General features: G+C 40.5%; 2 protein-coding genes across 3 annotated transcripts in view; one reads left to right on the forward strand and one right to left on the reverse strand.

Moving 5' to 3' along the window:
• Positions 1 to 25,480, reverse strand: part of KATNAL2 (katanin catalytic subunit A1 like 2) — a 103,845-nt gene that overhangs the window by 55,051 nt on the left and 23,314 nt on the right. For both annotated transcript variants that reach the window (XM_061169519.1, XM_061169520.1), the window contains exon 2: positions 3,018 to 3,088. In XM_061169519.1, the coding sequence (XP_061025502.1) occupies positions 3,018 to 3,088 (71 nt within the window). The remainder of the gene's footprint in view (positions 1 to 3,017; positions 3,089 to 25,480) is intronic.
• LOC133075862 (elongin-A-like) lies at positions 9,247 to 25,413 on the forward strand. The gene is given in 3 exon segments (XM_061170269.1): positions 9,247 to 9,311; positions 23,038 to 23,330; positions 23,333 to 25,413. Coding segments are annotated over 3 exon segments (2,439 nt in total).

Below are 25,480 nucleotides of genomic sequence, written 5' to 3' on the forward strand. Positions count from 1 at the left end.
CTAGAGCCCATGCTCTGCAACAAGAGAAGCCACCACAATGAGAAGCCCACGCACCGCAACGAAGAGTAGCCTCCACTCGCCGCAACTAGAGAAGGTCCGCGGGCAGCAACAAAGACCCAACGCAGCCAAAAATAAATAAAATAAATAAATTTATAAAAAAATAAATAAATAAAATAAAGTTACATCAATTAACATTCTGCAGAACGATTGTTTCAGTGTTCTACGCACTTAGAAAACACTGCCTTGAGGTAATTTAGCTCAGGGTTTTTTGAATGGAGCTGAGATTTTATCAAAAGATAACGTAAAATGGGCCAAACCCACATTCCCACTGCTTCAAGTCCTTTGCTGAACCAGGTTGGGTATTAAAATAACAAAATCCAACTCCTACCTCCTCCATAGTAAAAATAGCAAGGACTCATATACGCTTACTCTGTGCCAGGCACCATTCTAAGCATGTCACATATTTAATCCTCATAATAATAACATCTGCCTGACACTTAAATACTATCTTCCATTACTCCATTTTACAAGCAAGGTAACTGAGGAACAAAGAGAATAAGTAACTTGCCCGAGGTCGCTGGTTAGCAAAGAGTAGAGTGGGCATTTGAACCAAGGCAGGCTGGCTCCTGAGTCTGTGTTCTTACCCAGGAAGCCCCCCGTACCACGCCAACCCGCCAGCCCTTGTCTTAGAGCAGACAGCTCCATGCTGCCCTTGGAATTGCTTTCCATGGATGGATGGTGAACAGTGTGGAGCAACTTCAGGAACACTCTCATATTCCAGATGGGGAAAAAAAGGCACAGACAGGACCAAAGTCAGCCTTTCTCTGCTCGGGCCCTCGCTTCCACCCCCTTGCTGTGTGTGGACACAGAGATCTAGCAGCTGAGCATCACCTGTTTGGCCTGCCTGCCAACCATGGGGGGTGGGGAGGGACTCATTTCTCTGGTCTGAGACTGGTGGTGATGTGGAAAGAATGAGCCATTTTCTCAATAAAATTTAAATCCCCAACACCAAAAAGAGAACTGTCTGATAAAACTGTTTCAAAGTAAGTGGACTGAGAAATGTTTTTGTGTTAAAGATGATACAATTCATCATATTTACCCTGAGAAAATGGCCATTTCCAAAACTGTGATGTTAAGGTATTATGAAAAAGGCCACATTTTGTAATTGAAGATCTTACGTCGTCAGTGCAGGGGAGAAAATAAATCAGATTACTCAATAACAAAGTTTGTTCAGAAGTGCAGTGTTATAATTAGTCACCAAAATGCAGTGCCTCTGAAATTTTGGCCAAAAAATTCAAATCGTTCGATGACTTAGATAATAAAAGAATGCTTAAGTACAGTTGCAGTGATTTCATTTTCTGACTTTAAAAAGCCATCATTTTTGTAAAAACTCATAAAATATGCCCCACATACATTTTGATTTTCCTGAGGTGACCCTCAAACAAAACTAAATCTTCCACACTGGAGCAGAGGAATTGGACCCTGAAGACTCTTGGGGTGAGACAGGCCTCAAAGTGCCCCCACCTAGCGCCAGGAGACTTCTGGCAAGTTCATAGACTCCTCTGAGCCTCGATTTCTTCAAATGGGGACCCTAACACTACTTCCCTTAAAATTTAACAGAAAAATTCCTCAAGGTCCCTAGAACGGTCATTCCCCTCAAGAAGGCACTAGATTCATTTAAAACAGCTGTTGCTGGCACAGCTCAAGAAACAAGGATCAACTCTCACTCTCATCCCAGCTGCCTCCTACCCTCCCGCCCTCATCAGCTTTCCTTCCTACCTCAGCACTAGGGTTACTAGAGTCTCAAACGTGGCTTTTAGTTACAGTAGCTCTCCTAGTTCACTGATAGCTACTCTGTTTATCAGAGAAAAGATGCTCTTTCAACCTTTTGGGAAAATACAGCAGCTGGTTGGTTCCTCCTGCTCTAAGGCAGGGTTTCTCCATCTTGGCGTGATTGACATTTGGCGCCATCCTGCGCATATGAAGGATCCTGGTCTCCTCCCACTAGATGCCAGTGTGCCGCCCGAGAGGTCTCCAGACATTGCCACATGTCCTCTGAGGGGTTCTCCAGGTTGAGAACCACTGCTCTGACTTGAAAGTTTTGAGCCCGAACCCTGAAAACTGAATATTTTCTTCCTGGCTCAAAACTGAAACGAAAGGAAACTCTAAAGGGTAGCCTTAGGATACTTGGTGGTCTCTCTCCCTCTCGCAACTCCCAGCATATCAGCAGCCTTCATGTAAGCGCTCGCACATGAGGTAGGTGCCAAACTCAAATGATTCCAAATTTCCTCCCCCTGCCAGCTACAGAATGGGCATCGCACAGGAAAGAGATCTGAGCACAGGTCGTCCAGGGAAATGCAATACTTTTATTCTGAGAGAAGGAAAATTGGGGAGAAAGAATGTTATCTTTATGTACATTAGCCAGCAAGCAGTGGGACCCCGGAAACCTTCTTTGAATGGCCTACACTATCTTCAAACCTGAATGGGAAAGGGAAAGTATCCCATGAACTGGGTAGCTTTGTTAATGAAGTTTTCAAATGCATAATGTGAAAAATATCTAGGTAAATGAGACAATAAAAGTATGTGTCTAGGTTGCTGTGGGTGGGCAGGGATAGGTAGGGCACAAGAGATTTTAGGGCAGGGAAGCTATTCTGTACGATACTACAATGGTGGATATGTGACTTTATGCCTTTGTCAAAACTTGTAGAACTGTACAACACAAGAGCGAACCCTGATGTAAACTATGGACTTTAGCTAATAATAATATATCGATATTGACTCATCAATTACAACAAACGTACCACACCAGTGTAAGATGTTAGTAACAGGGGAGACGGGGCAGGGTTGGGTATTGCTGGTGTATGGGAGCTGTCTGCACTTTCTGTTTTATTTTTCTGGAAATAGAAAACTGCTCTAAAAAATAAAGTTATTAACTGTTTTTAAAAGTGAGTATTTGGAAAAGCAGAGGTCAGAGAAAGAGAGGAATCATCTCTGTAAATATTTGTAATGTAACATACCCTTCTTGTGTTAAATAATGCAAAATCAAAATAAGAAGATTTTTTCGTCGTGCTTCTGTCCTCATCTCGCACTGTGAACAAAAAAGAAAATGTAGGTGAGACGACAATGAAATATAACACTCCTTTTATAGCAATAAACCCTTGACGGTAAATGTAACCTGTCAAAAGCAAGAAGCATAACTTAAAGGCTGGAAGGCAGTTTGACGTCTCTAAGGATATATAAAGTTGTTTTCCATTGTTATTTTCTTCTCAGAGCTGCCTTCTCAATTGTAAACTGAAGGTACAATGATTTCGATTGGGATTGCACTTGACTAGTTAACTTCTTACTGCCAAGCTAATTGGCATTTTGTTGCTTATCACCGCAAAGAAACAAATATATGCACGTTTATTTGGACCAGGTGAAGGAAAGTGATGATAAACTCATGAGCCAGAAATCAAGCTGTACCATCACAGGTACTGACCTGCTACTGCATCTTAAATTCACTCGGAGTCCCACCCAGACCCTGCACAAACGTGGAGATGAGTTCCAATAATCCATTCAGGGGGACCCCGCAGCTGAGCACTTAGAATATCCACTGAGTAGCAGAGGCCATAAAGGGGACATTCCTGCATAACAATGTCCTTATTCAAACTGGATGAATTTGTACTTTTACTCACAGTATTAATGTGCTACATTACGTTATCTGGTATCTCAAATTCCCCTGAAATGTAGTCATAAAATATTTACTTTCACTAATACTTCCCTTATTTGAAAATAACTTACCTTTATCTAAGGAGAACACAGGCAAGAACGGGACGAAAGCAAAAAAGGCCCTTGAGTGGCCCAAATTATGTCATAAAATCTAGGCACAAACACACTGATGACACATAAAAGTTTTTCAGGCATTCATCCACACTTTCTAAAAATTAATGTAATAAAATTTAAAATGCATACAGTTACTTAAAAATCAAATAGTACTATATTTTCTTTCATTTTAAGTTGCTTTTTCATTGTGATAAAATATACATAACATAAAATTTACCATTTTAACCATTTTTAAGTGTACAGTTTAGTGGCATTAAGTATATTCAAATTGCACAACTATCACTACCATCCATCTTCAGGACTTTTTATCTTCCCCAACTAAAACTCTATATTCTTTAGACAATAACTCCATCCCCCTAACCCCTGCCATCACCATTCTACTTCCTATCTCAGTGAATTTGCCTATTCCAGGTTCCTCGTATAGGGGGAACTCATTTGTCCTTTTGTGACTGGCTTATTTCACTTATCATAATGTCATCAAGGTTCATCCATGCTGTAGCGTGTGTGTGGCTCAGTAATACAGTACTATACATTTTTAAGGAGAAACAATAGACTCTGTCCCACTCCACTGCCCGCTCCCCCCACTCCCGAGAGGCAACAACCTTAATTACTTTAGCTGTTTCTTCTGATATTTGCCTCCATGTTTTTAAACATATCACTGTTTCATAATATATGAATATTAGACATTAAACTATTCACTTCTTGTTAAGGTAGATGAGCAGTAAGCTGCCTTACGGACTTCTCACCCTCTCCTCCCCTTACAGTTATAGCAGTATGCAGTGATTACATTATTATGACTGTGTAAATAATGCTGCTGAGTCAAAAAGTACTGTGGTTACTTTACCATTTCTGGACAACATTATTTTCCTTGGAATGAAGAATTGCCTCATTTTAAAAATTTGGTTACTTTTCTATATACCTATTGCTACTTTTCAAATCCCAACATACCTCTAAAGGCCCCTCGCATCACTTTCCACACCATCAAATACATCAGACAATGTGTCAGTTATACTCCCCCCAGCCATGGCTTCCCTGAAGCCTCCACCGTCCCTCTCCACTCTAGGTTGCTGACTGTTAGGCCTGCTATGGGTGCTCATCCAGGGATTTCCCTTTGAAACTTTCCTGCATTGGATCCCCTAGGAATGGAGTCTTCTCCTTTACTGGTCACTGGTTTGGTTTAGTAAAGCACACATCCTCTAAAGTAAAGGTACACGGAGATAAATGTGGTTGAGAATTTGCATGCCTGAAAGTGTTTTTATTCTATTTAAAAATTTGATAGTTTGAAAGGGCAAAACATTCTTATTCCTTTGCAGGTAAAGGAACTTTTATTCCCAGGAAGCTTTTAGAATCTTATTTTTAACTCTGGTGTTCTGAAATTATACAACTTCGTTGGTGCCAGCCTTTTTCCATTCACTGTGCTGGCCGTTGTCAAGCTGGACATTCTCATGCTTCCATTCTAAAAGAAAATGCCTTTTATTATTTCTGTGATAAATTACTCCCCTATGTTTTCTCCAGTTTATTTTTAAGAACCTCTATTAATTGAACGGGATATAACCTGGGTTGATCTTTTAAGATTTTTTCTCCTATAGTGTCCCTTTTCTTTGTCTCTTTTTTCTATTTTCTGGGCAACCTCCTTGGCCTTGTCTTTGAACCACTCTACAGAATTTATTTAGACAATAATATTTTTAACTTCCAAGAGCTTGTTCTTATTCTCTGATTGTTCCTTTTTCACAACATCTTGTTCTTTTTTTTTTTAAGACATCTGGCAGTTTCCCAATATTTATTTATTTGTTTGTTTGTTTTTGCCACACCATGCGTCACGTGGGATCTTGGTTCCCCGACCAGGGATAGAACCTGCGCCCCCTGCATTGGAAGTGCAGAGTCTTAACCACTGGACCGCCAGGGAAGTCCCTTGTTCTTGTTTTTTGAATGCACTATTCTCTTATGATTCAATGTCAGTTATGTTCAATATTTGCTGTTTATGTAGGCAGGTAAAACACTATTTTATAAAGATATCCATCCAAAATGATTCAAATAAAGTTTTGTTGCTTAAGGTAATAAGTTTTTATTCAGACTGCCAGAAAATAAAGAAAATGAAGCAACCTGTGTTTCAAAGAGCTTGTGAAGGAAGTATAGTACCACTTTTTCAACGAAAAGGTATTCTGTTTTCTGCCACTCAAAAGGTAGTTATTGCTTTTTTAAAAAATTAATTTGCATTTTATTTATCACAGTTTTATACACATTTTGTTGTTTTTGTTAGTTTAATGTTTTGCTTTGAATTCAGGCTAAAATAAATGAAATCAAGTTCTCAGAAGTCTAAGAGAAAAGGAGATTAAAGGAAAATTATAATCCTTGAAGTAATAAAATATATAACACAAAAAGTAGCGACTTAGACTGGGATAAAATATTTACAAATGACACATCTGATAAAGAACTATTATTAAAAATATACAAAGAGCTCTTAAAACTCCACAATAAGGAAATAACCCAATTAAAAATGGGCAAAAGAGATGAACAGACACCTCACCAAAAGAGATACATGGATGGTAGATAAATATATAAAAAGATGCTCAACATCATATGTCACCAGGGAATGACAAATTAAAACAACAACAAGATAGCACTGCACACCTCTTAGAATGGTGAAAATCCAAAACACTATAACACCACCACCTGCCGGTGAGGATGTAGAGCAATGGGAACTCTCATTTATTGCTGGTGGGAATGCAAAACAGTACAGCCACTTTGGAAGACAGTTTGGTGATTTCTTACAAAATTAAACATATCCTTACCATATGATCCAGCAGTCACGCTCCTTGGTATTTACTCCAGAGTTGAAAACATGTTTACACACAAACTTGCACACTGAAGCTGCTGATGCAGCTTTATTCATAATCGCCGAAAGCAGCCAAAATGCCCTTCAGTAGATGAATGGATAAATAAAGTGTGGTACATCCACACAATGGAATATTAATCAGTAGTAAAAAAAAAATAATAAACTACCAAGCCATGAAAAGACATGTAGGAAACTTAGATGCATATTACTAAGTTAAAAAAGCCAATCTGAAAAGGTTACAATGCAAGAAATTTTCACATATTGAGGTATGGGGAAGTCACTCTGGCGTATACATGATTTGGCTTGAATAGAATAGCCTGTTCTGTAGCCTATCAGACAAATTGTACGTCTGCCTTAACCATTAAGGAAAAGATGCGTTTAAAAATCAAAACGGAGTAACTGTGGTTCAGGCATCCAAAATGGAGCCTGGTGGCCATTGTGGATATGGTTTCAGACACGTTCCTGCATTACTAAGAACTTGAATTTCTGAACTGTATCAGACTCAAGGACACCACCAGCCATTCTCAAAACAAGATCTGCTAGCAGCTGCAAACATTTTGGACCCAACCAATACTTACCTCACAAGCACCCTTACTTCTTGCCAGCCCCAATCATAATTCGTGATAAACAATTCATGTTAATTAGTTGTAACCTTGCAATTTTTGCCTTGATAATCCTCCCCCATTTTGTAGTCCTGCAGAACACAATTCAAATGCTTCTTGAATCTGTGTCTCCTGGACTATAGTCCTCAATTTGGCTCAAATAAAACTCCTTTTTAGTCCTTTTATAGATTGTTTACTGGTTATTTGTGTCAACAGTTTTATACTGTATGTTTCCAACTATATGACATTCTGGAAAAGGCAAAACTATGATGACAGTAAAAAGATATTGGTGGCCAGTTTGGGGGAGCGGAAGGGAGGCAGAGCACAGAGAATTTCAGGGCAGTGAAATTATTCTATATGATACTATCATCGTGCCTACATGTCATTAAAGATTTGTCAAAATCCATAGAATGTGCACCAGAAGTGAACTCTAATGTAAACTACGGACTTTGAGTGACAATGATGTGTCAAGGTAGGTTCATCTGACACAGGAGGTTGATACTGGGGAAGCCGGTGCATGTGTGGGGCAGGGGGTATACGGGAATTCTCCATACTTTCCACTCAATTTTGCTGTGAACCCAAAACTGCTCTAAAAAATGTCTATTTTTTTAAACTATTAACTGATTTTTAAACAAATATATCAGACCTAATATATTTAAATGGAGTCACCCTTCAACGTAGTTACCTCAGCAGGTCATGCTTTTATTCCATTGCTCAAAACATTTCCGAAACTCCCCTTTTAAAATTGTCTTCAATGTAGATTAATGACCACAGTCTTCCCCAGCCCACATTTACAAAAATAATATGTGGCCCTGTAGAAAACTGGGACAATGCATAAAGGCACAAGAAAAAAATTAGATATTTTGGTCACATTCTTTCCATCTTCTTACAAAATAGGCTTCTCATGTGTTTTGATAACCTGTGCTTTTTCTTCTTAAAAATATCAATACTTTGTAAATATTTTTCCCAGTTATTAAAAGTTTTTCTAAAACATGACTTTTAATGACTGCAGAGAATGCACCATAACTTAATCACCCCTCAGCTGTTGGAGAGTCCTCTTATTTGAAGTTGTGCCTCACCAAATTTAAGAACGCACTTTATTAGCAGTTTTGACTCTTTCTAAAATACAAATTTGCCCTCAAGGACAGATCTGATAACATTTGGAGAGCTTTAAAACTGTATGACAGGTCATTCTTAAAAGATGACCTTTGGTACATTTCTACCTCTGTCCTTGAAGAAACCCCTTTTGTCCGAGGGAGTTAAAAAAACCGGAAAGCAACTTACCAAGACGAGTTAAAGACTCAAGAAGGCAATTACAGTAATCTTCTTTGCTATGTTTTTATTGTTATTATGAAATATGTAATTCATATAGAAGAATGTATAAAACATCCATTCATTTTTAATAATTATAATAATAGTAATAACAAGCATCACCCTGGTTAAGCCCCAGAGCACCTTCAGTGTCTTAGAAACTCCCTTGTGCTGTTCCTTTCAGACGTTTCCCCTCCTCCCACCAGAGGTAACTTCCATCCTGACTTTTACACTCATCGTTCCCTTTTTCTTTATGGTTTTTACCAACTATACATCCGTAAAAAAAACAGTGTTTAGTTTTTACATTTTTGAATGTTATATGAATGGAATACACATTTATTTCTTGTGACTACTTTTGTTTCACAGTATGTAATTTCCCCCCAAAAAATTCATATCAGAGTAAGAGCTTAGGTATGATCCAGCTATTCCCTAATATCTTCACTTCAATTATCTGCTTCCACAGTTTTTTTAGTCTGTGGGCATAATTTTACAGTGTCTTACAGGGTTGCTCTCTAAGGCTTCTCAAGGTAACTCTTCTCTTTCCCAGAAAACAGAAGTATAGTTAAGTATTTCTTCATGGTGCCCCCAAGTACCTGGCATGGTGCCAAGTGCTAAGCAGAGACTGATATTTCTTGATAGGTCCACTAGAAAATTGTTTTTGTCAAACTACAGGTCATGAAATCAGTGGGCTACAAGCAGCATAGTTCAACGCAACAGAATTATCACAGAATGCATAACAGGTAAGAAGGCTTAGTATTGCTTCGTGAAACTTCTGTTGCGTTTGCATGTGTGTGTCCACTGGATCCCAGTCTAAGACGTCTCACGGTTGGTCACAGTAAAAAAAAAAAACTTGAAAGCCACTATACAAAATGACATCCTATTAAGATGTCCAACACTGGCAGTTTTCCCTCATCTTTCTGAAGATGCTGACACAAGAACTCTTGGTGAAGACTGAAGCCTTTCTAATTTACCAAAATTAGCCTTGGTAGTCAAAGTCTCTATTTTTCTAAGTTGATTTGCCTCGCCTGTAGTGCCATCTAGTGTATGAGGAAGGGAAGTACTTCCTGAAATTTAGGTAGTGCCAAATGACTACTTACATAATAAAAAAGATGACAATCATCACAAAATTTAGTCCAAATCAAGTTTGCAAAATAAAAATAAAACTGCATATTAAACAAGCAGTAATAAGATTGATGGGATATGTTTCTAAATGTCCACATTCTCAAACTCATGCTTGGAGGTTAGACTCAGAACCGAGGTCTCTGGTTCCCGGCCTGTGCCCTTCCCTCCATCAACTCCTCCCCTGCTTTAACCCCTCCTCATCAGTGTCTACTCCTGCCCCTGCACATTTCACATCTGACCAGAGAGAAGCTGCTGTTCTAATCTGCCAAAAATTGTGCCAAATTTGCCAAAACCAAACAACCGTGGTTGCCAGTCTTAGCTGAGCTCACATAGCAACAAATGGTGTCTCTTACAATTCCTCAAACATAACCTCACAATTTTAGTGACCATTTCAAAGCAACTACTGGGTAGACTTCAGTTAGTTAGTCACCCTGCTGCACCAGGAGTAGTGTGTCTTGTAGGAGATTATGCCTTTAATTCCTGAAAAACACAGTCCTGCTGTATGTGAAGCCCATCCATCTCATTTGTACGCAAAGGTCTTTGAGAACAAAAGGATTTGAATTAAAGAGCCATGAAAGCCATGAATATCCCCAGAGGGACTGCACTCGACACTGACTAGGTAGGTCCATTTCCACCTGGTGTTTTGCAAACTGTGGGGTGCTCTGCCAGCATCAGGTCAGTGTTTGGTGGGTACTTAACAGCTGTTAGTTGCTGGTGGGTACTTAACAGCTGTTAGCTGCTTTGTTCATATAGTTCAGAGACCCTCCATCCTTCACTCTGAAAGCACATGCTTCTTCCTAATCTAAACACGCACTAATGCAAATGGTCCCCTATGACTAAGATGCTGAGAAAAAACAGCCAGGAGTGTTTTGCTTGTGCTCCTCAGTACGACACACACTGCACTGGCTTTGACTGACAGCCCTGAATTTCCTAAAGGTGGTCACCTGGGTAGAGCCCAGATTTATTCACAGATTTATACAACTATCACCATGATAATTTAAAAACATATTCATTACCCCAAAAAGAAACTCTGCACCCCTTAACCGTCACCCCCTGTCCTTAAAAGCCATAGAATTGCACACTTTAAATGGGTGAGTTGGACTTCCCTGGTGGTCCAGTGGTTAAGAATCCGCCTTCCAATGCAGGGGATGCGGGTTCCATCCGTGGTCAGGGAACTAAGATCCCACGTGCCGCAGGGCAACTGAGCCCCTAGTGCGCCTCAGCTAGAGAGCCCGCACACCACAACTACAGGGAAGCCCGCATGCCACAACGAAGATCCTGCATGCCACAACGAAGACCCGACACGGCCAAAAAAAAAAAAAATCTAAAAAAAGAATCATCTTAGAAAAATAAAAAATAAATAAGTGGGTGAGTTGCATGGTATATGAATTATATCTCAATAAAGCTGTTTTAAAATGCATAAAAACAGGGAGAGTTAGGGAGAAAAAGGCTAAAACGAATAAATAATATGAGCAATGTTTTGAGTAATATAAAATAAATGATATGACTGGAAATAGAAATGATTTCATGCAATATTTTGAAGTTATTCAAAATGGAAACGGGGGGGCTGCTTATCACCCACACTGCTGTGAGGGCCTCCTCACCACGCTGATGGCAGAGCCTGGTCATGTATTGGGATGCAGCAATAATGCTTCTTTACTTGCTCTGATGAATTGGCTGTAACAAGCTTGCTGAGTCAATGTGGCTACAGGGTAGACTCCCCAGACACAAAAGAAAACACAAAATCATCTAGGCAGATATTTCCTCTATATGTTTTCTTTCTGGTTTTATCACAACTTGCAGTACACAGAAAAGTTGAAGAAACCACCTTAAGTATTGTTAATATTTCCTCAGTTCATTTGGAAAAAAATAAACTTCTTTCAAAAAGAATCTCAAAATTTTTTAATGCAGAAATTTAAAAATTTTTATCCAGATAATATTCAGAGTTGGCAAGGTGTGAAAGAATATGTACTCAGATACAATTGGTGGAAATGTAAACTAGTACAACACTTTTATACAGCAAAATGAAACATGCACATGCCCACTGACCCCGCAATTCCATACCTCACCATTTATGCCAGATCAATTATACTATATTATAGAAATACTTCACATGTGCAAAATAATAAATGTTCAAGGATGTTTAATACAGCATTATGTGTATTCCGCTCCAAAATTAGAAATATTCTAAAATGTCCATTAGTGGTTAACTAAATCATGATACAGGTTTACTATGTATCACTATGCCCCAATAAAAAGAACGAAGTAGATCTATATACACTGACGAGGAAAGATTTTGAAGACATTGTGTTTTCTCTCCACCCACTTGCTGTCCACTCCTAAATAGAAAGAAAGTGTGAATTAAAGGTAATGTTTAACTCTTTGACATAAATCACAGCAAGATCCTTTTTGACCCACCTCCTAGAGTAATGGAAATAAAATAAAAAATAAACAAATAGGACCTAATGAAACTTAAAAGCTTTTGCACAGCAAAGGAAACCATAAACAAGACCAAAAGACAACCCTCAGAATGGGAGATAATATTTGCAAATGAAGCAACTGACAAAGGATTAATCTCCAAAATATACAAGCAGCTCATGCAGCTCAATATCAGAAAAACAAACAACCCAATCCAAAAATGGGCAGAAGGCCTAAATAGACATTTCTCCAAAGAAGACATACAGACTGCCAACAAACACATGAAAAGATGCTCAACATCACTAATCATTAGAGAAATGCAAATCAAAACCACAATGAGGTATCACCTCACATGGGTCAGAATGGCCATCATCAAAAAATCTACAAACAATAAATGCTGGAGAGGGTGTGGAGAAAAGGGAACCCTCCTGCTTTGTTGGTGGGAATGTAAATTGATACAGCCACTATGGAGAACAGTATGAAGGTTCCTTAAAAAACTAAAAATACAACTACCATATGACCCAGCAATCCCACTACTGAGCATATACCCTGAGAAAACCATAATTCAAAGAGTCATGTACCACAGTGTTCATTGCAGCACTATATACAATTGCCGGGACATGGAAGCAACCTAAAAGTCCATCGACAGATGAATGGCTAAAGAAGATGTGGCACACATATACAATGGAATATTACTCAGCCATAAAAAGAAACGAAATTGAGTTATTTGTAATGAGGTGGATGGACCTAGAGTCTGTCATACAGAGTGAAGTCAGAAAGAGAAAAACAAATACTGTATGCTAACGCACATATATGAAATCTAAAAAAAAAGGTACTGATGAACCTATTGGCAGGGCAGGAATAAAGACACAGACGTAGAGAATGGACTTGAGGACACAGGGGTGAAGGGGAAGCTGGGACGAAGTGAGAGAGTAACACTGACATATATAGACTACCAAATGTAAAATGGATGGCTAGTGGGAAGCTGCTGCATAGCCCATGGAGATCAGCTCGATGCACTGTGACCACCTAGAGGGGTGGGGTAGGGAGGATGGGAGGGAGGCTCAAGAGGGAGGGGATATGGGGATATATGTATACTTACAGCTGATTCACTTTGTTGTACAACAGAAACTAACACAACATTGTAAAGCAATTATACTCCAATAAACATATAAAAAAAGGTAATGTTTAAATTTGACAAAGAAAAACTTCGATTACTACAAAAAGTTTAAAAAGAAACGTTTCTCTCTTCACCCTATCCACCATTGTTAATTTCTCATGTAATCATTCTGAAAGGGGTTTATGAATATATCAACATATATATGCACGAACTCTTTTAAATTTGCAAAAAATTTTATCATTTTGTATATACTTTTGGGCATCTTGCTTTTTCCCCCACTTAATAATATGTCTTGAACATCTTTCTATGTGAGCAGATGCAAATCTACCTAATTCTAAGACATATGTAAGGTGAAAAATCACAGAAATACATACCCACACTCTTTCACTCATAGAAAAAGAAAGGAATAAAAATCTAGATGTGGGTAGAGGAAAGGGATGGGGGCACAGCAGCTCAATTTTTTATCCATAGACTTCTGAATTGTTTAACTTCAACACTTTGGCAAGTAAAGAGCAAAGAAACACGTCAGCTTGGGTTCAACTGTTCACAGATCAAAACACTTTAGGCTAAGGAATTCCATCATCACCTTGGCAGAGCCACTCTGACATCTGGGTTCCCTCCCCTCCCCTCCATCAGTAGATATGGGGGTGGGGTGAGAAATGTCCTGATACTGATGATGGCCTTGGGTGTTCCATTCACTAGGAGGGAAAGATCCAGACAAAGTCACCCAAAGGCAGCTCCTCCTCCACACTACACTTCCTACTCCCACGTCCCCCTGAATTTACCTCCCTCCCTCCATGTGCATATACACTGAGGGAGAGAAACATAGGAGTCTTATTGTCCGCTATCCATAGGGAGAGCTTTGGCTTTCACAGCTGTCCTCACCAAACTGGAGCTGGAGGATTTGTCAGAATATCTCCCTCAAATTCCTTTTAGAATCCCTGGAGAGTCGCTTAAACAGTGAACCACTGACCTTGTGAACTCATGGTACATCAGGATGAATAGGAAGGCAAAGCTCTAATTCTTGGGATGGACTTCTGGATCCTGAGCTGATCTGAGCAATGTTGATCATATTCTTGAAAGACTATAAACAATCTATCAGAGGGACTTGTGCAAACTTTTTATCATATTCCTGGAAAACGATAGCTGTCCCAACTCCAATCAAGAGTATTTCTAGGGCTTTATGGCTGGAATCACAAAGTTTGGCAAACAGTCCTGATCTCTACAGCAGATGATGGGGATTGAAGGATACTCTTTGGTTCAGTGACTTAGAATTGTTTGATAATGAGGTTGCTTCAAAAATGGCTTTCTTACCATGCAGACTGTGAAACAGCTTATAGTTGGGGTGCCCAGGCCTTAAAATAATAATGCTACTTTTTCTTTAAGTTTGATGGAAATTCAGAATTTAAGGAGAGATAAGAAAACTCTATTCAAATACCTAGTGTTAAATATTTAAGGCATGCGGTTACTTGAAACACAGAATATGGTCTTATAAATTTGTTAATTAAAAGTATAAAGTTTGCCAGATCTATAACACCTTTCTACTCATGCCATTCAAATTATCATAGAAAATTGTCTTCTGAATTAAAAGACTAAGAATAGGCCACCACCAATGGTCAATTTAAACTGTAAAATATGGTGTGCCCCTGAAATGGACACAATTAGATGCTCAATTAGTTTCTGTCTACCAAAGAAAGGAGGCCCAGAAGTGAGCATCTAACTGGGGTGTCTCATTTGTCTCTGTTTCAATAATCTGGCTGTTTTCTACTTCCTTCATTTCCTTTGTGGGCTATTGTACAACAAAAGTGCCTCCATTATCAGATTCAAAATTGAATCCTATGATACTGTAGCCTGAGGAAAAGAAAGCATTGAATATCATTCCTAGCTTTAGACCCAGAAGATATTTAGGAAATGTTACTGTATATACACCACAAACAGCATTAGTGCTTTTAATTTCTTTTTTATGGGTGCAATGGAGATTAATTTGCATGAGCTCGTTTCAATTTCTGTAATAAGATCCAAATTTTGCATTAAGCTTTCCATCTCAAAAACAAAGTTAAAAAGGACACATTTCTTCTTTCAAATGTTTTTATTATAGTTCTATTTTACAGTCCTTGCATCTAATATTCACTTAAAATTTTGAATACATATACCCAAAGGTTCTAATTTGTTTCCTGATTACCTCCTGTTTCTACCAAGGAACATCCCAATTTCCAAATGCTGCACAACTTGACAAAGCACTAGAACTACCAGAAGGGGTATCTACAGATCCAGAGAAGGTATTATTGTATTTAATACAAAATCAGAACAGGTCAACTACGCTCAGGAACAGTGTTCCATGAAGGGAGGCATTTGTTGTAAATCCTGAGATTGAACTGGTTATAGAATTGGGGATTTCAGGGAAGTATAAAGCCTACTGAAACACAGGGGACTTGCTGTGCCATGCCATTGTTATTAAACATGGAACTAGATTATGGACAGGCTACTTTCTAGTTGCAACATAGCTGCATGATGGAGAGATCAGACTGCCGTCACAGTAAGGTGACACCACAGTCTCACCAGGGATAGAACAGCAGGTGAAACCTTGAGGAAACAATCAGACAACTGCAGAAAGGGAGATGTTCTCCAAAACAATTGGCATGGTTTCTTGAACAGGTTAGTGTCATTAAAAATAAAATAGGAGAGAATGGCCAAGATGGTGGAGTAGGAAGACCCTGAGCTCACCTCCTCCCATGGGCACACCAAAATTACAACTATTTACAGAGCAACTAGTGATGAGAAACACCAGAAGACTAGTAGGAAAGTTCTTCTACAACTAAAGACGTAAAGAAGGAACCACAATGAGACAGGTAGGAAGGGCAGAGATGCTGTATAGTCAAGACCCATACCCGTGGGTGGGCAGCCCACAAATGGGAAGATAATTACAATTGCAGTGGTTCTCCACAAGGAGTGAGGGGTTCAAGCCCCACATCAGGCTCCTGAGCCTGGGGGTCCTGCCCCAGGAAGATAAGCCCCTAGAATGTTTGGCTTTGAAGGCCAGTGGGGCTTACTTTCAGGAGAGCCAGAGGGCTGTGGGAAATAGAGACTTCATCTTTAAAATGCACACAAAATCTCACATGTGCTGGGACCTAGAGCCGAAGCAATAATTTGAAAGGAGCCTGGGTCAGATGCACCTGGTGATCTTGGAGAGCCTCCTAGAGAGGCGGGAGGAAACTGGAGCTCACCGTGGGGACACAGACACTGGTGACAGCCATTTTTGGAAGCTTGTTCTACCACAAGGACACTGTTGCTGGCCAGTGCCATTCTGGAATCCTCCCTCTAGCTTATTAGCGCTGGGACTGGCCCCACCTACCAGCCTGGAAGCACCAGTACTGGGACATCTCAGGCCAAGTAGCTAGATGGGTGGGGATAAAACCTCACCCACCAGTAGGCTAGCTGACTTAATACCCCCGAGCCCACAGGTGCCCCGGGACCCAGTCCTGTTCCCCAGAACCCTCACACCAGTGAACCTGCACTAGCCCCGGGACCTCATGGGCCTCAGCCTCACCCACGGCAGGCTGCCACTAGTCCTGGGAACCCCTTGGCCCTGGGCCCATCCACCAGCAGGCCAACACTAGCCCCAGGACCTCCCCAACCCCAGGATCCAGCCCCACTCACCAGCAGGCCAACACCAGCTTTAGGACACCCCAGACCCCACAGACAGCTGTGTCAGGAACAGGCCCCACACCAGCAGGCCATCTAGTGGATCCGGGACACCTAGCCCCACAACCACCATCCTAGAACCTGGCTCCACCTATCAGCGGACCAGCACTAGCCCCAGAACACGCCAGGGCTTTGTACCCAGCTGCCTTGCGACCCCGCCTCACCCACCAGTGACTAGCAGCTTCGGTGCAAGACAGGGCCTGGCAACAAACCAGTTTTTTTTAATACATATATATATTGCTATATATAAACCAGCCAGGCATACCAGACCACCCACAGTAGTCAGCCTGTCACAACAGAAGGACCCACACAGCCCACATGGGGGGAACCCCTAGAGCATATAGGTCTTGTGACCAGAGGGAAATGCATTGCTGGGAAACACAGGACATCTACAAAAGTCCACTTCTCCAAGGTCAGGAAGCATAACCAACCTACCAAATATATAGAAATAAAAACAGCAAATTAGGCAAAATGAGGTGACAGAGGAATATGTTCCAAATGAAGGAACATGATAAAACCCCAGAAGATGAACTAAATGAAGTGGAGATAATCAATTGACCCAATAAAGAGTTCAAGGTAATAACTGTAAACATGCTCAAAGAACTCAGGAGAAGATTGGGTGAGCAGAGTGAGAAGTTGGAAGTTATTAATAAGGAGTTAGAAAACATAAAGAAGAACCAAACAAAGATAAAGAATACAGTAACTGAAATTTTAAAACACACTAGAATTAATCAGCAATAGATTAGATGATACAGAGGAATGGATCAGTGAGCTGGAAAACAGAGTAGTAGAAATCACACAAGCTGAACAGAAAAAAGGAAAAAAATTTTAATGAGGATAGCTTAAGAGACCTCTGGGACAACATCAAGGTACTAACATTCACATTATAGGGTCCCAGAAGGAGAAGAGGAGAGAAAGTGGAAGAAAACTTATCTGAAGAAGTAATAGTAGAAAACTTCCCTAACCTGTGAAAAGAAATGGACATCCAGGTCCAAGAATCACAGAGATTCCCAAACAGGATCAACCCAAAGAGGACCACACCAACACATACTGTAATAAAGATAGCAAAAATTAAAGATAAAGTGAGAGATAAAAATAGCAAGAGAAAAGCAACAAGTTAAGTACAAGGAAACTCCCATAAGGCTATCAGCTGACTTTTCAACAAAAACTCTGCAGGCCAGAAGGGAGTGGCAATGTATTTAAAGAGATGAAACGGAAAAACCTACAACCAAGAATGCTTTATCTGGCAATGCTTTCATTCAGATTTGATAGAGTGATCAAAAGGTTTACAGACAAGCAAAAGCTAAAGGAGTTCAGTACTACCAAACCAGCTTTACAAGAAATGTTAAAGAGACTTCTTTAAGTGAAAAAGAAAAGACCACTACTAGAAATAGGAAAATTATGAAAGGAAAAATCTCATTGGTAAAGGCAAATATACTATAAAGGTAGTAAATCAACCACATGTAAAACTAATAGGAAGGTTAAAAGACAAGCATACTAAACTCATCTATATCCATATTAAGTATCTAAGGGATACAAAAAACAAAAAGATGGGAAATATGATGTCAAAAACAATAAACATGGGGGAGTAAAAATGTAGGATTGTTAAAATGTATTTGAACTTAAAAGATCAGCATCTTAAAATATATATTGGTATATGTAAACCTCATGATAACCACAATCCAAAAATCCATAATAGATACACACACACAAAGAGAGAAAGGAATCCAACCATAAGCGGACTAGCAGCTTCAGTGAAAGATAGTCATCAAATCACAAGGGAAGAGAGCAAAAGAAGACAGGAAGAAAAAGAACTACAATAACAACCCCAAAACAATTAATAAAATGGCAATAAGTACATATCTATCAATAGTTACTCTAAATGTAAATGGACTAAATGTTCCAATCAAAAGACACAGAGTGGCTGAATGCACACAATAACAAGACCCATATATATGCTACCTACAAGAGACTCACTTTAGATCTAAAGACACACATGGACTGAAAGTGAAAGGATGGAAAAGGGTATTCCATGCAGACTAAAATGAAAAGACAGCCAGGGTAGCAATACTTATATCAGGTAAAAGACTTTAAAACAAAGACTGTAACAAGAAACAAAGAAGGACATTACATAATGATCAAGGGATCAATCCAAGAAGACAATTGTAAATATATATGCACCCCATATAAGAGCACCTAAATACATAAAGCAAATATTAACAGACAGAAAGGGGAAAACTGACAGTATTACAATAATAGTAAGGTAATTTAACAACCCCCACTTACATCAATGGACAGATCATCCAGACAGGAAATCAATAAGGAAACACTGGCCTTAAAAGACACATTAGGCCAAATGGATCATATCCATATATATGAAACATTCCATCCAAAAGCAGCAGAATACACATTCTCTTCAAGTGCACATGGAACATTCTCCAGGATCGATCACATGTTAGGCCACAAAACAAGTCTCAGTAAATTTAAGAAAACTGAAATCATAACAAGCATCTTTTCCAATCACAACACTATGAGACTAGAGATCAAATACAAGAAAAAAATGCAAAAACACAAACATGTGGAGGCTAAACAATACGCTACTACACAACCCATGGATCATTGAAGAAATCAAAGACAAAATTTTAAAAACCTGGAGAAAATTAAAACAAAAACACACTATCCAAAATCTATGGGACAAAGCAAAAGCAATTCTAACAGGGAAGTTTATAGCAATACAAGTTTACCTCAGGAGACAAGAAAAATCTCAAACAACCTAACCTTACACCTAAAGGAACTAGAGAAAGAAAAAAACCACAAAATTAATAAAAGGAAAGAAATCGTAAAGATCAGAGCAGAAATGAAATAAAGACTAAAAAAAGAAATAGAAAAGATGAATGAAACTAAGAGCTGGTTGTTTGAAAAGATAAACAAAATTGATAAACCTTTAGCCAGACTCATCAAGAAAAAAATAGAGAGGGCCCAAATCAACAGAGTCAGAAATGAAATAGGAGAAGTTATAACCAACGCCACAGAAATACAAAGGATCATAAGAGGTAACTACAAACAATTATATGCCAATAAAATGAACAACCTAGAAGAAATGGGCAAATTCCTAGAAATGTACAATCTCTCAAGACTGAATCAGGAAGAAATAGGAAATATGAATAAACCAATTGCCAGTAATGAAATTGAAAGAGTAATAATAAAAAAAAAACTCCCAGCAAACAAAAGTCCAGGACCAGATGGCCTCACAGGTGATTTCTACCAAGCATTTAGAGAAGAGCTAAAACCTATCCTCCTCAAACTATTCGAAAAAACTGCAGAGGAAGGAACACTTCCAAACACATTCTTCCAAACATGAGGCCAGCCAACACCCTGATGCCAAAAGCAGACAAAGACATCACAAAAAAACCAGAAAATTACAGGCCAATATCACTGATGAACATAGATGTAAAAACCCTCAACAAAATATTAGGCAAAACAATCTTCAGAAAATAAGAACAAAGCTGGTGGTATCACACTCCCTGATTTCAAACTGCACTACAAAGCTACAGTCATCAAAACAGTATAGTACTGGCACAAAAACAGACACCCGGATCAATGGAACAGAATAGACAGCCCAGAAGTGAACCAAAACTTATATGGGCAGTTAATCTACAACAAAGGAGGCTAGAATATACAATGGGGAAAAGACAGCCTCTTTAATAAATGGTGTTGGGAAAACTGGACAGTTACATGCAAAAGTATCAAACTGGAATACTCTCTCACACCATGTGCAAAAATAAACTTGACGCATTAAAGACTTAAATGTAAGATCTGAGACCATAAAACTTCTAGAAGAAAACATAGGCAGTACGCTCTTTGACATTGATCTTTGTAATACTTTTTTGAATATGTCTCCTCAGACAAGGGAAACAAAAGCAAAAATTAACAAATGGGACTACATCAAAGTAAAAGGCTTTGTGCAGTGAAGGAAACCATCAACAAAGTGAAAAGCCACATACTGAATGGGAGAATATAATTGCAAAAAATATATCCAATACAGGGTTAATATCCAAAATATACAAAGATCTCATACAACTCAACATCAAAAAACAAACAACTGGATTAAAAAACAGGCAGAGGATCTGAATAGACATTTTTCCAAAGAAGACATACAGATGGCCAACAGGCAGATGAAAAGATTTTCAACATCACTAATCATCAGGGTAATGCAAATCAAAACCACAATGAGATATCACCTCATACCTGTCACAATGGCTATTATCAAAAAGACAACAAACAACAAGTGTTGGTGAGGATGTGCAGAAAAGGGAATCCTCTTGCACTGTTGATGGGAATGTAAATTGGTGCAGCCACTATGAAAAACAGTATGGAGATTCCTCAAAAAATTAAAAATAGAACTACCATATGATCCAGCAATTCCACTCCTGGGTATTTATCCAAAGAAAATGAAAACACTAATTAGAAAAGATCTATGTACCCCTATGTTCATTGCAGCATTATTTACAATAGCCAAGATATGGAAGCAACCTAATTGCCCACCAATAGGCGAATGGATAAAGACGATGTGGCATATATATACAATTAAATATTACTCAGCCATAAAAAAAGAATGAAATATTGCCATTTACAATGACATGGGTGGACCTATAGGGTATTATGCTAAGTGAAATAAATCCAACTGAGAAGGACAAATACTATATGGTTTCACATATATGTGGAATCTAAAAAACAAAACAAATGAACAAACATAACAAAACAGAAAAAGAGTTATAGATACAGAGAACAAACAGGTGATTGCCAGAGGGGAGCGGGAAGCAGGAAAGAAATAGGTGAGGGAGATTAAGAAGAACAAACTTCTGGCTCCAAAATAAATGAGTCACGGGTAGGAAATGTACAGTGTGGGGAATATAGTCAATAACTATATAATATCTTTGTATAATGACAGCTCAAAACTGACTTACTGTGTTGATCATTTTGAAATTATATAAATCGAATGTATATCAAGTCATTATGTCATATAACAGGAACTAACATAGTATGGTAAGTGAATTAAACTTCAAAAACAAACAAACAAACTCATAGAAAAAGAGATCAGATTTGTGGTTACCAGAGGTGCTGGGTGGAGGGAGGAGGAATTGGATGAAGGTGGTCAAAAGGTACAAACTTCAGTTATAAGATAAATAAGTACTAGGGATATAATGTACAACATGATAAATATAATTAATACTGCTGTATTTATATATGAAAGTAGTTAAGAGAGCAAATCCCAAGAGTTCTTATCACAAGGAAATTTTTTTTTCTATTTCCTTAATTTTGTATCTATATGAGATGCTAGATGTTCACTAAACTTGTGATAATCATTTCATGATGTATTAAGTCAAATCATTATGCTGTATACCTTAAACTTATATAGTGCTGTATGTCAATTATATCTCAATAAAACTAGAAGATAAAATAAATAAAATAAATAAAAATAGAGAAGGTAGGGGATGGAGGGAGCCGTGCAAATTCAAAGAGACATAGGGGATACAACCAGATACAATGCATGATCCTGTTTTGCACTCTGGTTAGAGAACTACTTGGTTAAAGAACAATATTTACAATACAATTTCATTTTGATAAAACATATGGGTGTGTGCATGTATGTGTATATACACACATAGCAAAGGATCTGGAAAGATATATGGATATACACCAAGGTTCACTGTTGGGTAATAATACCTTAGTGTATCTGGGTTGTGGGAATGTGGTGGTTTTACTTATTTATTCCGTTTGTTACCTATTATTTCTTTAAGCTTGACTTATTATTACGTAAGTAACCATTAGAACTGTCAATTTATACTACTGAGAATATTGAAAACAAAAATAACCGTCAGGAATTCTTAGATCTAATAAATTCTAAGACTTTCAGTTTACTCACCCGTACAATGGGGATAATATAACTCTTCTTTGGTTGTGTAGAGGCTGGAATTAGTCGATGGCAAGCGCACAGCGCTAGGGTGGTCGTCACTGTTGATTGATTCCTGCTGCTCTCGGGACCCAAGTGGGGCGGGGCGGCCCAGGGACTCCCGACTGGTGGTGATGTAATTTGGGCACAGCTCTCAGCCCCTCAGGAAGGGGGCGCTGGGGCTTCCTTGCGTCCCGGACGCGCGCTGGTGGCCGTTCCCGCGGGGGCTCCGCGCTCCTAACGCCAGAGGCGGGGCCGCGCCGTGTGCACCCGGAGGAGCTCGCGGCAGGGCAAGGCCGGGCGGCGGCGTACCGGCACGAAGTTGCGGAGGAGGCCGTGAAGAGACCAGAAGCGCCACTGGCCTCGCCCGTTCCGGCGGCCATTTCACGGAGAGCAGGGTCGGCCCGACGGCCAGTCGCGGGCACAAACGCCAGCCCGTCGGAAGCCTGGCCGGGACCTGGCGGCGCTGTGGAGGAGGCTGGTTCCAGTGGACGGAAACCCCGAGCCTGCCGAGAGGGACCTGGGGAAGAGCGATTCCCGACAGCGCCCAGAGGACGCTCCTTGGGAGAAGGAGGCGATGGAGGGGCACGGCCACGCACACCGCGCAGCCCGCAAAGACCGACCGCACGGCCGCGAGCACAGACCGGAGCTGCACAGACACCCCTCAGAGCTCGTGAGGCTCTGCCACGGGTCCCACGGCCGGGAGAGGGGCGAGGACAGAAGGCGGTGCCGCGGGGGTTCCCCAGTTTATTCTTCGGAGCGGGGATCATCTGGTTACAGCCGGTCCCCTCCACAGTCTATGCGTCCTTGTCTGATGTACGGGGACTGTCACAGACGCCTGGCGGAGGCCCGTGTTGCACAGCAGAGGCCTGGAGAAGGCCCCTCAGATGCCCCTCGGGCCAGACTGGAGCTCGGCCGAGACCGCCGCCTGGGTGCACCCCAGGGGAGAGGGGCTGGGAGTCTAAGCAGGGGACACCAGCCTCCCCACAGGGACAAACGCCTGGTCGGTACCAAGGGACACGAGAAGTCCTCTGCTTTGACCAGACGAAAATCAGGCCTGGCCTTCTCCAGAGAGGAAAGGCCGCAGTCTCTCCCCCGGGACAGCGCAAACGAGAATCCGCCCTCTAGTGGTGTCGAGAAAGAGAAGGAAAGAGAGGGCCGCGGCATCCAGTTTTTACCTCCCTTCAGACAAGCTTCAGACCTTAAAAAGCGAAAGCACGAAGACTCCGAGAAAACCAAACCGGACAAAAACAAGCAGAGTCCCGACCGCGTGGACATAGCAGAGGGGGCAAGAGGCCTGTTACCCAAGGTGAAAGAGAAGGTTTCCAATAACCATAAGGTTCAAGAAGGGAAAGTAAGACCTCCTCATTTGGATGGAAAGCCTGAGGGCTCCCTCCCTAAAGGTGAGGAGGCAGATATGGATAATGAATTCAAGCCGCCCACCATGTCTTCTGAGTCATACTTCAACCACGACCAGCCTAGGGAGAAAAAGAAAAAGATTATGAAAACTTCAGCCACTGCTCTTGAAGAAAAAGGACCTAAAAAAAATGATTCAAGTGAAAACTTGGACTTGGTTCAGGAACTACCTAAGGTGAATGAAAACAGATCAGAGAAGCTGCAGCCCTCTGGAAACGTCTGGGCCAAGCTGGAAAAGGTCCCCACTGATGCACCAGTGTGGCCGGACCTCCCATTACCCAGGGTCCAGGCCAATGACCGTCCACTTCTTGCCTCTGGATTGATGTCCTCCTTACGACCAAAGCAGAAAGCACTGTCTTCACCCCAGGAAGAGGAAGAAGTTGGATTTACTGGATGCAGAATGAATTCTAAGATGCAAGTGTTTTCTGGCTCCAAGTGTGCCTATCTTGCCAAAATGATGACCTTGCGCCAACAGTGCATCTGGGTACTTAGAAACAACATCAATTCAATCTTTAAAGTGGGAGGAGTCCCATATTCGGTTCTTGAACCCATCTTGGAGAGCTGTGCACCTGATCAGTTGTATCGCATAGAGAAATACAATCATGCACTAATCCAAGAAACAGACAAATTATGGAAAATTCACTCTCACCAACACTTTAGGAAAGAAAGGCCAAAAGAGCACGAGACATGGCGAGAGATGTACATGCGGCTTCAGGATGCCCGAGAGCAGCGGCTTCAAGCACTGACAGTGAATATCCAATCTGCACAAGCCAATAAGCCCAAAGGCCGACAAGCAAAGATGATCCTTCTCAACTCTCTGGCCAGGCCACCTTCTGATGTTCGAAGGAGGCAGGAGAAGTTTGAAATAGGAGAAGCAGCTGCCCCTGAAAAAGTCAAGATCAAGCCAGCCCTGTACCCTACAGGAACCATCCATACTCCCTCCAGCAGAAACAGCCTTAACCTCACCCATGAGAAGCCAGCCGGAGGCTGCTCAAGCACCACCAGTACCCACTTGCCGTGGGTAGTCAGCGGCAAGAAACCTGTAAAGAAAATCACCCCCATGATGGCCAAGACAATTAAAGATTTCAAGAACAGGTGCTCCCGACGGTAAATTGAGGCCTTGCCTTGGAGCTGGAATTCCAGAGGAGGAATACAAGGGCAGTGGGTGTTAGGGAATG

The sequence above is a fragment of the Eubalaena glacialis genome, chromosome 15 (assembly GCF_028564815.1).
Source record: "Eubalaena glacialis isolate mEubGla1 chromosome 15, mEubGla1.1.hap2.+ XY, whole genome shotgun sequence".
Lineage (NCBI taxonomy): Eukaryota > Metazoa > Chordata > Mammalia > Artiodactyla > Balaenidae > Eubalaena > Eubalaena glacialis.